The sequence below is a fragment of the Leptonotus elevatus genome, chromosome 1, assembly GCF_054856555.1.
Source record: "Leptonotus elevatus isolate MCC_2025b chromosome 1, RoL_Lele_1.0, whole genome shotgun sequence".
Classification (NCBI taxonomy): Eukaryota; Metazoa; Chordata; class Actinopteri; order Syngnathiformes; family Syngnathidae; genus Leptonotus; species Leptonotus elevatus.
In genome coordinates, this window is record NC_141239.1 from 49,407,739 (window position 1) to 49,421,136 (window position 13,398).

The window sequence follows — 13,398 nt, forward strand, 5'->3', positions numbered from 1 at the left end:
TTTACATCTCCACACGGATATACATAAGTGATTGTTTATTTTTAGGATAAAATTTAAGAGACAAGAGAGAGCACGGTTGTATAAGGTGTGTCTTAAGCGAGATAGATTACATTTTAAAATGTTGGTTCCGTTAGTTGCCTTTTTTGACATGGAAGTGGCAAAAGTGACCTTCACAACAAACAAAGGTGCTAGTCTGCGATACTTTTATTTTCAAGCACTTAATTTTTAACATAGTTGCCTAATTGTTCCAATTCTGAAATAATGAGGGAGGGCAAGCTAATATACTTAATTTTCTTTATCTCTTCAACTTTTGACATTACTTTCTATAAATCTTAAGTCTCTGTTAAAGTGATGGATTTAATTATTTATAATGGACTTGTGGAAGAATCGTCCATGTGGTATTTATTTTCACTACAAACGGATTTTGTCACTCATGTTCATATCAATAAAGTTTCGTGTTAAAAAACGGGAGGCCATTGCATTCTTGCTGTTAGCTAGCTAGCATTAGCATTATTACACACGGATTGTTGCTGCTGTTACAGAATACAGAAAGGTAATGTAATGTTATTAAATGTTGTAAATATAGTCAAGAGTCAAGAATTATAGGGACATAGAACAGGAAAACCATTACTAAACACAAATACGTTTTTTTTCTCTCCTTTTTTTTTTTTTTAATTAATAGCAGCAGTTAGCTAGTAAGTATTAGCTTTAGCTTCATTGGATATATTGCAGCTAATTACCAGTAGTTAAACATAATGGTTCATCTGCTGTTAATGTAACACTTACAATTATTTTCTAGATAGTAATTCGTGTATTGTTTGTGTGTGTGAGATTTAGAATGTGATATCACCAAAATGGCAAGCGAGGAGATTATATATGACAAGATTCACTTCAGGCACGACCCAAGATGGAGTGGGCGCCTGGGGCCTGTAGATGGAGGGGGGCTACTTCTCTGCGTAACATGTATGATTGAAATGCTGGAAAGTGACGATATTTCAGTGAGTAACATTTGATTTTGTTGTTGACCCCCCACCCCCAAAAAATTGATTATTTTAATGGTAATTGGTTGCCTTGCTTAAACTACAAATATATAATAAACCTCCAAAGGTCACTGAAATATCTTGACATTGACAAATGGAATAATTAATAAATACTTAAAATAGGATGATTTTAAAACACAATGAAATTAAACTGGCCTTGACAAATTTTTTTTAGATAATACCAAAAAGATGTCACGTTGTTAATGCTAATAGTAAGTTATATTATTGTTATTATTATCTTTTTTAAGTAATTCTGTTTGATCACAATTTAAAAACAATGCCTGATTGTCATTAGTTATGATTTGAAGTTTATTTATTTATTACTATTGCCAGTTTCAAGTTACTTTAGTGGCTTTGTAGGGGTTTCTTTCTTAAACAGAAGGGTTACAACTTCCAACAATTTTGCCTACTTGTGTATAAATATTTTATTTTCATCTGTTATCATTTTTGGAAAACATTTTTTGATACTTGATTTCTTCCATTCCTTGTTCTCTGTTTTTCACAGTCAGTCAGGAAGGCTTATTCTTTGTCTGCTGTTAGTGGATTGCTAAAGAGTTTTCCTGGGGCGTTGAGGCAGTTGCTCCAACAGGACCACCGAGTCTCCCTGCATTTGATACATTCTCTACTGGGTAAGAAACATCACTGCACAGAGGTGGACGTCAAACAATAATTATTTGTATAGGAAATGTCATTATGTGGAACTTGATTTAATTAATTCCAAATGAAAAACAGCATCCATCACTTCAACCTCTCCTCCAACACAGACCTTCTCCTGAATGCAATGTTGATGTTTGCCTGACATCACAATAAAAGGTTATTGAGCAAATCAATACAAAAGGCAAAGATATTGAGCAAATCATGGCCACCACGGGAGGGAACATACATGCATCGCCATTTATGTTACCGTATTAAATTAAGCCCATCATCATTGATCTCTCTACAGGGATGCTTCACACTATGGTGGACCCAGCCACTCTAGAAAAAGTGGATCAAGGTAAAGAGCAAATGTGCACAAGCATTCTTATGTTGTGCAGAAACATAAATACAACTTCCATAACTTGTAACTCTAATTGTAACAGCGTAGAAGTGCATGACTAATATTCCTCCACTGTGCTCTGACAGTTATGACTTTTTATTGTAACACTCACATTAGCCTGCTGTGTTCTTTATCCTTTATTGCTGACATCTCTGTGAACCAACATTTTCCAATGCTGAGCCAGAAGTTCGAATACAAGTGACAGAATGATTTTACAGCTGCTGTTTAAGAAGGCCTCAGGGAAAACTTTGATGTTATACTGCACTGCTCTTGGAACTTGCGATATGTGAAGATTTTGAAACTCATTTGATATCAACACAGAACAATGCAGTTATATTATGTGTTTTGGGCAAGTAAAAGAAGATGCAATTAACCAAATTCATCGCTCATAAACCCATTGTTAGGTGAGATGTATATTTAATTATGTACAGTATCCATAGCAGGGATCCAAATAATCATTAGTCGTCTTATCAATCAATGAAGATGTCACATAAGCATTGTGTTCATTACTAATACTAATGTAAGAGCTTTAAATTCAATTTATGGCCGTAGATTACAGAGAAAGTCAATAAATACTCGTCAAATTTTAAACATACAATCATTGGGGGGGGGGGGGGGGGCTGCCAGAGGTTTACACAGCTGTTCAATTTGTATTAAGGTTTCTTAATGATTACCATTGTAATGTGCTGTCTTTATTGGTTGCATTCAGTTCACATGAACTTCAACACATATAATTACCTGTTTGGTACGCTACCATAAATGTTTCTCTCTATGTCTTGTTTAGTTCTGGTTCTGTTGCTGGTGGAGCTCCAGAGTGAGCTGCCGTTACACTATGTTTTGGATCAAATAAACAAACAGGTAAGAAAGACGCTAACACATTTAGAGAGGGTAAAATCTCCTTATGTGCACATGTTCTGTACCCTTAAACATGTAGCATCACTTTTGCAACCAACAACACATCCTCCAACAGTTGTTTAGTAAACACAAGTCATGCATGTCTCCCCTTTCTGCTGTTGTGTAACCTTTGGGGGAGGAAGCAGTGGTTAAAAACAGGAGCAGCCGTCATGCACTGCAGGTGGAAAATAGAGAAATACTAAACACAATTCACCTGATCTGAATTGTGCGTGAATAGAAATGTACATACAATGTTTCTGGAAAATGAGGCAGGACCATTTTCAGATATGCTGATAACTCATAAGTTTTCCAAAACTTTGGAATTGATTTGAGTACTCTATCCACCTCTAGAATTATATTGATGTCTATCTTTGTGTCAGTGTTGTGTTATGTGGTTTTATAGTTTTTATAACTGCTCTAGGTGATTGACCAGCTCAACGTGAAGGGCTTCCTGCCAACGTTCAACTTCTTAGGGAGTTTGGTGGAAACAGTTCCCAGTGTTGCCTTTATCCTGGTGACTCAGTATGGTGAGACCCTATTTTACTAATGTAAGATAGCAAGCTGTAAACTCAAAAGGAGTTGTAACAATTATGTTGTGTTGGTGCCGCCTCATGCGACTCTCAACTGGCCTCCACTTACGTTCATGTATGAACATCCACGCAATTTCATTGTATTCAAATGTCTTCAGGTTGAGGGGAAAACAAGCTTTTCACCCCAATTATTACCTTGTTAAATCTCCATCAACGCTTTTTCAGGTCCGAGCGATGCAGCCGAATGTGGCTGAAGTGGATCACCGCAAAAAAATTGCAGTTCACATTTGAACACCAAGCGATTTACAGTAACACGCTGCACATCTACCAACGCGCTACAAAAATGTGACCCTGTTTCGGATTTTGTGGCTGGATATACAGTATACTGTATTATTTGTTTTTGAACTGCATTGTCAAGGAAGAAGCGGCTTGCTGCAAAGAGAGAAAAAGGGCAAGAATAAATGCGAGTGTGTGGATATTTTGGGCGGCTGTTGGCAATGATTAATTGCCGCATTTACCGACTACATCTGTGCATTATAACAGCAGAGTCTCTCCACAAGTAGTCATTCAATATAAAGTCAATGCAGTATTTGTTTATGACATCCCACAGGTATTGAATGAATTATTTTTTTAAAGAACGATTCTTTCAGTCGGCCTTGTGAAATCCACTCATGTGCTTCTTTCTTTGCAATTTGTTCACCTTGATGAGCATCTTTGTGGGTTTTACAAGCTCCAGTTGGAAGCAAATAGTATTGAGGCGCCTGATGCTGATGCAAGATGCAGGCTACCCCTATTGATTGTATACTGGATGTCTGTCGGTGGCCTGTCACTCAACACATCTCCGTGGGGTTGTTTTGACTGACAACATGAACACAGTTGCTGTCTGCCTGTCTACCTATCAGATCGACTTCACATCATACTCCATTGTAGCCAGTGTTGACTCCACCCTTTACTCATTTTACTTTGGCACCTTTGTCAACGTCATCCTATTTTTCCTCTTAGTATTCCTTGCTTTTCCAACTTTTTTCTGTCACTTGTGTCTTCAGCCTCCTCTCCTCCCCCTTCCTCTTCCCTTTCTTGTTGCCTGAGTTTCATCTTGGCCGCCTCATATTCCTTGGTTTAATCAAACATGTCTGGAAGCCTTGCTTGGCTCTTGATCTGCTTCACAGAGCAGCCTGGCTTCAGCTTGACTCGCCTACTTAGTCAACGCTTCCTGTCTCTCCTCGGCTGAGTTTCTCCTCCCGTTTGCAGCACTGTTTATGCTCCTTTACTTCCCTCTTCCAGTCGCTCTCTACAACCTGTTTATGTGGTATTACTTGACCTTTACGGACATATAAAACAGTTTTTATCTGCTTGGATCTATCTGACAGCTTTGCTTATTTGAGCTATAATTTGAGTTCAGGCTTTTAGCTGGCTGTTAGCGATGTACATTCTATAAATCAGAGATATGGATGATCATTAAATGGCTTTGTTAACAATAAAGCCTCTATTTCGCTGGAAATCATATCTAAGTTATGTCAATGTTAATGTTTTCTCGCAAAAATTTTATAGTGCTTGAACCTAACTAAACCTTATTAATTTTAATGGGTGATTCTTTTTTTCCCAAGTAGCTGTGTGGTATCTGCCTGTCTTGCTTTGTTCCTCCATTCATTTGATCTGTACACTTGTCCCTACCTCACCTACAACTGTCTCATTCAACCTCGAGCTATCTTTCTTTTGCAATTTTCTCCTTAGCACAAACCTTTTTCAAATCAGTGCTACACTTTCTCATCACAACTAAGAGTAATGAGCATGTGATTTGCACTCATTTTTGTTGATTCTCGCTTCCACCTCTCATTTTGTTTCAGCTCTTCCCTGTAGCAGAACCGCTGCACTCATCTTAATGGCAACATTTGGTGTTAGTTCATTTTTGGTCACAGCTAGAAGGCTTGTTAAACTGGAACTTAACAGCAGAACTTTGCTGCCAATGGCTATTTTTTCTACACATGTGGGCACACACACACACTCACACACACACATACTGTATACTCACAAACATAGCTTTTTTTTTTTTAATGTTATGGGTTTTCACATAATGCATACATTACAGTATTTAGACAATATTTAGTCACAGTTGCACCAATACTGTTTTTTTGTTTTATATTTGTTTGTAAATCTTCTTCCAGCCCAGCATGTTTAATCCCCTTTGTCCTCCAGTGCCCTTACTTGAGTGCCTGTGCTCGGTTTTGCTATATCCGGATGATGGGGTGAAGGCATCAGTTGTCTATGTTTGGCTCAAATTGTTGGGGACCTGTGGGGGATCAGTAGCACAGTCCCTGCCAATCACCATTCGGGACCGAGTCTGTGTCCTGTTGCTGCAGACCTTTGCCAATGCCAGTTGCCCCCAGCTCATCAACAATTGTATTGGTGAGTAAAAGTGTTACTGTGTTAGAGTGTTATTATTAATTTTTAGTGCTGGGCATAGATTTTTTATTTTATTTTATTTTATTTCAGATTATTATCACTCCACTTCTTGAGTTAATCTAGATGAATCTTCTTCATTAGAATTTTGAAAAAGGCAGCACATGTTACTGATATAATGACGCTTACTGATGATAAATAAGTCTTTTATTTGGTAAAAGGCCGATAAAGTTAGGCCAGAATGCACACGAGCAGTCTAATTAACAACATCAATTAGGGCCCGACCGATATGCATTTTTTTAGGCCAATTCCGATACCAATTTTTGCCAGAAAAGAATACCGATTACAGATTAATCTGACAATTTTTTAAAATATATTTAATACATCAGATTACCCCCCCCCCCCCCCCCACACCATTCCCTTTCAATGGCACTTACACTAGTACCTTTGCTATTTAGATTTACACTGCTTTGAATGACAAGTCCATAGTATGAGTTTATCAACAATTTTCATTAAGTATACAAGGTTATTGTATACACTTATGTGTAAATAATAAAATCATTCTTGTGTACAACTGCTGTAGTGTATGTGGTTAGAGTACATAATTGGGCTGGAAAAATAACAATCACGATTTTTTGATTGAGATTGAAATCACAATTAAGAAAACAATGTGTGATTTCAAAACTTCCACTAAGAATGCGCTGCGTCCGCTGTGCCAAAATTACTCCACATATGCACTCCCCCCTGTTAACGTCCTAATCACTAAGGATATTGCTCTAATGATATATCAGCACAAATACACCCACAAAGTTTGACAGCTGAGAGCAAATTTGCTTCAGGGAGCAATAGCGCCCCCAATTTTTTTCAGAGTTTAGATATATACAAATATATATAATATAATATTATGTTTTACTTTTTTACAGTCCTTTTCACTTTTGCTTGGCTATTATTAAATTTGGTTTACACACTGACTTCCCACGCAATTTTTGGAGCGGTAACCACTCCCGCCTCCACAACATCCCCCCCACGCCCCACCCCCAAGAACATGGCAGTATAGTAACAGTTGCAAGAAAGATGAAATTGTCAGAAAATTCTAATTGAATCGAAAATCGGGAACTGAAAATCGAATCGGGCTTGAGTGAATTGTATTTGTATTCCATTTTGATTTTCTGCACTTCATAAGTGTTCAGGATTTTGGAAAAAGTACATTCATCTGAATTTAGATTGGCCTATATTAATCTGCTTTATGTTATACATCAGCAGCACTTATTGTTCAACCCTCCACATGAGACTAGTGGGGTTCATATTAACGTTTAATGTGCTCTATTTTTTTTGATGACCTCAACACTACAGTGTGTATTAAAACATGTTTTATTCATCATGCAATGTATCAGCACATTGCATTTATTCAGCATTTTATAGTCCTCGAACAGAACTATTGTGGTAACATGTTGATGTACAGTAGCACACTACAGTAGTGATTCAGAGACTGCTGTTTTCATAGCTGATATACAGTATAAAACAGCTTCTTGTATGACTATAAACATATTAATGTCTATTAGTGCCTTGTATAATGTTTCATATGCCATTAACTGTTTTGACACCATATCTTCCATCTCATAGCTTTACTGTGGATTCTAGTGCAGTGGGAAGAAGCAGTTGCAGTTCTTATGAGCAACGCTAGTGATCAATTCATGTGCAGCCCGGATCAGAACATAATTTCCAACAGTCAAACCCTCAGCCAAAACCAAGAGCAACAGATTCCTGACCACTGCCATCTCCCTCTCATTCTGAAAAAGGTCTCTGTCCAAACATCCTGCCTGCATGACCAAAACTTGCATTTGGATACTGAGAAGGTCTAATCCTGGATTAATGGGTCTTTGACAAGGGAATCAAGGGGTTCTGCTCTGGATAAATATTTTTGCTTCATGTCTGGGAAATCGATGTGTAGATGTTGTTGGGTTAGCTTATCTCGTGTGGGCTCACATGGCAGAACAGCTCATGAGATTTTTGTTGATGACTTTGTACAGTTATACAAAAAACTCAAAAATCTACAGGTAGAACACTAGAAATAACATAAAATAATAAAAAGACAATTCATTTGTACCGCTGCATCTCCAGCTGTCATAACCCTTTCAAACTAAACAATAATAGTAAATGTTGTGTAAACTCTGCAAACCTTTTCACATCTGTGTATCTTTATGTGATTGGTGATTTCTAACAAAGCCCATTCTCGTATTTCCAGTTACTGCTGAGTGGTGATGATACATTGCAGGCGACCAGTGCAAAGTGTATTGCATCTATTCTTGTTCATTCTCCCATTCAGTATGGTGCTCCTTTTATCAAAGCTGACATACCAGGTAAAATGTACATATATTCCAAAAACACTTAGGGCTCTATTTTCTTGAAAAAAAAATCAAGTAAATTCAGTAAGTAACTGTAATTCACATACACTAAATACTTGTGAAAGATCCAGTAAAATACTGTAATAGATTTTCACAGCAATTTAATGCGATTTTTCAAGAATTAACTGGCAACCTTTTTTGACAGTTATTTCTTGTAAATTCTACGGCCAATTTGTTACAATGAAGGCTTGCACGAAAATGAGGATGCTGTAGCTTTTATGCTCGAGCGCAGCTACACCGTCTATCGATATAGAGCCCTTAGTGTTTCATTCATTTCTAATTCTCTGTCTCTGAGATTGGTATTTGTTTTGTCTGAAATGACCCCCCCCCCTCTCTCTCTCTTTCTCTTTCCTAAAAGAGTTTCTGTTCGACCGGTTGGGTGATACAAATAGTGAGGTACTGCTGTGGTCTGTCTACAGCTGTTTGGTGCTACTGATTGAAGACCCATTATTCTTCTCCCAGTGTCACTCAGTTTATGGTGAGGGAGCTTGCCATCATCCAGTTTACTTTGTGTTTGCAGTAAACTTGTGGCAAATTAATTGAAAATTCTTGAAACTTCCGACAATACACACACCTACTATAGGGCGAAAAGTAGTGAGGCACCTGTGATCAAATCCCTATAAGGCATTAGAAATTGGGAATATTTCAATCAGACTGCTATTTTGGATGAAAGGGCCTGGCCTGCAGTCACAACTGGCCCAGTTGCAAATCACTTGATCTTTTCCACACGGAACTCATCCAACTTGTCTTTGTCCAAAATATCTTGGTAAGATAAAGACTTAAGAATTGAGGAAAGGGATCTTTGACAAATCTGAATAATGTTTGACTATTGATTTGATTAAATTGTCTAGGGCAGGGGTCTCAAACTCAATTTAAAGTTGGGACCGCTGGACATGGAGTCTGGGTTGGTCTGGGCCGCATCAAGTTTTCCACACAAAAAAATGGTTCAAGTATTCCTAAAAGTACAACTAATCCAATCTTCAGAACATTATTGTTTCTTCTGAACATGAACACGATTGATGTCCTGATGATCATTCACATCTCACTGGTACTTTGCATACTCTTTAACATGTCTAGCTGAGTAATGGCGATCTCTTGAGCGCTGCAACTTTCTTTCTGCATTCAAGACATGTCTTGGTGCTTAGGAAAAAGCAAGTTTTTCTTGAATTTGGCTGTTGTCAATGCCAACCTTCCTCTTCACGGCAGGTTTTGAAAAAGGCATGACTCAGACTAGGACACAAGATGTCTTTTCCTTCCACTTGGTGTCAATTCAGATTTTTTTATTTTTTTTGCCAAAGCCTGTCATAAGCCTTAGCTATGGTTGCACATAAGTGATTTAAGATCCACGTGCGCTCGCACGCTCAACGCCCAGGGCACCAATATGGCAAAAAACGTGAGGGAAGGTGGGGTGGTTTAGGGGATCACTAACATTGAACTTTGATGTCAAGTGTGGCTCCACAAAATGCCATCCTGCAGTCCCGGGCTGTGGATTTGCGCCCCCTAGACTCTAGGAGATCAGATTCACAGTATCGTACAAGTAAATTAGAAAGTCATAATGCTGCCATTGTTTAATAGGTGTGATGCATTCAAATTTTTAGACCATGTTTTTTTGTTTTATTTAATTTTCATTTTGTGATGCAGCAGATACATGCTAGTGTGTGTGTGTGTGTGTGTGTGTGTGTGTGTGTGTGTGTGTGTGTGTGTGTGTGTGTGTGTGTGTGTGTGTGTGTGTGTGTGTGTGTGTGTGTGTTAGGTATTGAATTCCTGGTGCACAGTCTGAAGCAGGCACAGCAGCTGACCAACGTGGACGTGCTGAAGCAAGGGCTTTTTCTCCTCACTGAGTTGCTAGAAAGGTTGGACATGCTCAGTAGCAAAAAGTGTTTTAAAATGACAGCACTACACTTGTAATATGTCTACTAGATTAAAATCTCAGGAGGATAGACATGACATTTCCTACTACAAATAGCGTAAAATGGGTTGAATTAAAATTGGCGAGTTCATTTAACTGAATAGTGTATGTAGCCTACTATAGAATCGACCCCCGCTATTCGCAGGGGATAAAGACTGGGCCATTCTGTGAGTAGCGAAAATCCGTGTATAATATTAACATCCATTGAAATGCATTGAGAGAATTTGTTTTTCCTCCAACCCCCCTTCCAAAAAAAAAAAACTGGGAGAATTTTAAAATGTGTTTAAAAAAAATATATATATATATTGTGAATATGCAAAAAACGCGGGTGCGGAACCACGAGTATGCAGTGGTTGACTATTTTCCCATCTCAATCCAATTAATTAATTTTGTTGTCTCATTTTTGTCGTCTCTATACACAATAGTCCTCTAAACGTTTGTATGCAGTGAGTTCAATGCAATGCAATAACTATTGATTCATGGTGACACACCAATTGAAGTCTGGCAAACCATTATTGTAGATATTTAAATCATTTTAATTTGCAAGAATTCAACCATAAACAAGATTTCAAAATCAACATCAAAATAATGAAAAACGACTTGTGTGCTGCTTACTGAGAAATGGATAAAAAGCTTACTTTTGAAAGGGTGTGTACTCATGTATGTTGAGCACTGTATAATTTGTAATTGGAACTTTAATTAGATTTAAATGAACTGTCTGCTGGCTTGTAAGTGTCTGTATATCAGCAGCCAGTAAAATACTGTCACATATTTGGAAGGTTGACATAATTTTAATTGGATTTTTCCCCGGTCACAAATTACAGATATTGTAGATAGCTTAGGAAATGTTGTCCTTCACATTGTGTGACAGAGTATAAAGCAGTAAGTGCTCTTAAAGTGCTGAACAAGCATAAGTGCAGTACAGTATGTGTAATTGGGCCCAAATTACATCAAGGCTCATCATAGTTTTGAGAGCAAAGTAGAAGCCTGTTTGTGGTATTAGGTTTTTTTTTGTTTTTAGTTTCTTTATTTAAGAAGGACAGTGGTGTGCAGACACGTTAAAAGATGGCTGCACCAGATTTAGCAGCATGCTAATTTCCATCTGTAAAATAGTCCTCGATCCCTCAGCAAAGAACAAAAACATCATAGTTTACAGTAAGGCTAGGGTAAGACAAGGATCAGTACAGTATACAGTTAGTGTGTGTGTGTGTGTGCGTGCGTGTGTGTGTACGCAGAATTGAAAGGCAGACTACTATTGTGGCATCAGCGAAACAATAGTTTTGGTGCTGCATAATGTAGCAGTGACAAATGTCAATATTTGGAATGTCAATAGTAGTCATATTTTTATTATTATGTGTTTGCCATCTCTGTGTCTTCTGTAGGTTAAGAAGTGAATTTTTTTTATTAAAAAAAAACAAGAAACAATTGTGCATAACTTACATTAACAGCATGTTGTTATGTTTTTAATAGCCATTTGTCAAAAGCTAGTACAGTATTAAAAACATTACTTCCATTCATGTATAATAACTGAGTTTCTGCGGATCCTTAAAACGTTGTAAAATGCTTTGAAACCATTAATCTATAAACAGGACTTTAACTGGCATCAAAATCTTTTAAATCAGTATTTAAAAAGTCATATTTTTTAATACATGACTGCAAGATTTTATGTTTGTAAATACTAAAATCTCAAAATGAATTAACATTAAAGAAAAAATAAATATTGACTGAATCTCTCTTGGTAATATGATATCACACAATCACAATAGCGGAACCAACAAAACAGTTTTAGTCAGGACTCTTAAGAGCAGATGCACATCATGTATGTACTCTAGCAACTTTGGAAAACCTGGAACATTGGGAACATTGTGACGTGGCGTTTACATTTAGTTCGAAGTGGAATTAAAAAGTCTTGAATTGAATTTATCTTAAGATGTAGGGTAGGAACCTAAATAAAGTCAGGTGATTTACAAGTACGGTATACTTAGTTGAATTTTGCTAAATAGTAGTGTGTGCTTGTGTATGTTTGTGTGTCTGTGTTTGTGCAGGCAGCCCACAAATGTGCACTTATTCCTCAGTCCTCCAGCATTTGTAGCCGTTTCAAAGGCTGTGGTCTGTGGAATTTCCTCTCCCTGCCCGAGAGTGGCCACACAAGCTGCCAGTGCTGCCTCCATCCTCTTTCGGTACAAATAAGCATGACAGCCACACACATTGTAATGCCAAAGACACGTGGATGTTGTGTTCCTTCATATTGCAAAAGCTGTAAAATTGGAATACCTTTCAGGACTGGTGACATTGGTTGACATTGATTGGTCAGTCCAACAAACACACAGCGCTTCATGTTTACCCGACCGACTACCACACAAAATGAGCCAGGTCACTAAATGCCATATTCCCCCATTCTACCGTCCACTCAAATCTGCCATTTACGCACCTTTGTGCCAGGTACGAACTCTGGGTGGAGCACCCCTATAATGTGGGCGATCCCTGCCTGGCTTCATGCAGTAGGCGGGGTAGGTGGCAGTGTGTTAGACAGAATGTTGCGCAAGTCCCACAAGCAGCAACACATCAGTAAGGTATTATTTACCTGTTTAAAAAGTACTATATCTTTTAAATGGATGTCTCAAGAAAAACCTGTGCTCCATGAGTTATAGCCAGCCTAATGCCCAAGTCACACTGATTGCGGAAAGGCCGCGGTGCGTTTTCTGTACGGCCGCCGCATGGACTGCAATTCACACTGCGTGCGTTGTGTGAGCTGTCCGGGTCTGAAAATCTTAACCCGTCAGACCGCAAGATCACGGGGGTTCACATTGGATAGTTGAGTTCACGCGATAACAACCGTGTATATAGAGTCCAATTGGTAAACAATAGCCACACTTGCCTGTTGTCACATGATCGATATGCTTTTGGACATTATTTCTGGGACTTCTACCATGGCTCTTCTACCATGGGTAAGTACGTTTTGTGTTTAAAAAGTATTATTTTTTGTCATGTTTAATTTATTCTGAGCTTGCAAACGGTTTTATTTTGAAATATACCGGATCTACCTTGATGCCGACGCTCGACTTCCTGTCCGTCTCGTGTAATTTTTCCAGCTTCATGAAAATCCGCATGTGGCGTCCGGAAAAAATAGAATGCTTGCGGCAACCTAATGCAGCGCTGCATCCGTTCCGCACCGTACCGTATA

The 13,398-nt window shown here is 38.2% G+C and overlaps 1 protein-coding gene across 3 annotated transcripts in view; it reads left to right on the forward strand.

Annotated features, from left to right (window-relative positions):
* Nucleotides 1–467: 467 nt before the first annotated feature.
* The window catches only part of mei1 (meiotic double-stranded break formation protein 1), a 46,967-nt gene continuing 34,036 nt past the window's right edge, over nt 468–13,398 (forward strand). For all 3 annotated transcript variants that reach the window (XR_015093960.1, XM_086066849.1, XM_086066848.1), the window contains exons 1-12: nt 468–553; nt 838–998; nt 1,546–1,669; nt 1,984–2,034; nt 2,861–2,934; nt 3,392–3,497; nt 5,697–5,906; nt 7,524–7,699; nt 8,146–8,260; nt 8,664–8,783; nt 10,059–10,158; nt 12,260–12,394. Coding sequence is in view for 2 of the 3 variants with exons in the window: in XM_086066849.1 (XP_085922975.1) it covers nt 855–998; nt 1,546–1,669; nt 1,984–2,034; nt 2,861–2,934; nt 3,392–3,497; nt 5,697–5,906; nt 7,524–7,699; nt 8,146–8,260; nt 8,664–8,783; nt 10,059–10,158; nt 12,260–12,394 (1,355 nt within the window). In the remaining variant the exon portion in view is untranslated. The remainder of the gene's footprint in view (nt 554–837; nt 999–1,545; nt 1,670–1,983; nt 2,035–2,860; nt 2,935–3,391; nt 3,498–5,696; nt 5,907–7,523; nt 7,700–8,145; nt 8,261–8,663; nt 8,784–10,058; nt 10,159–12,259; nt 12,395–13,398) is intronic.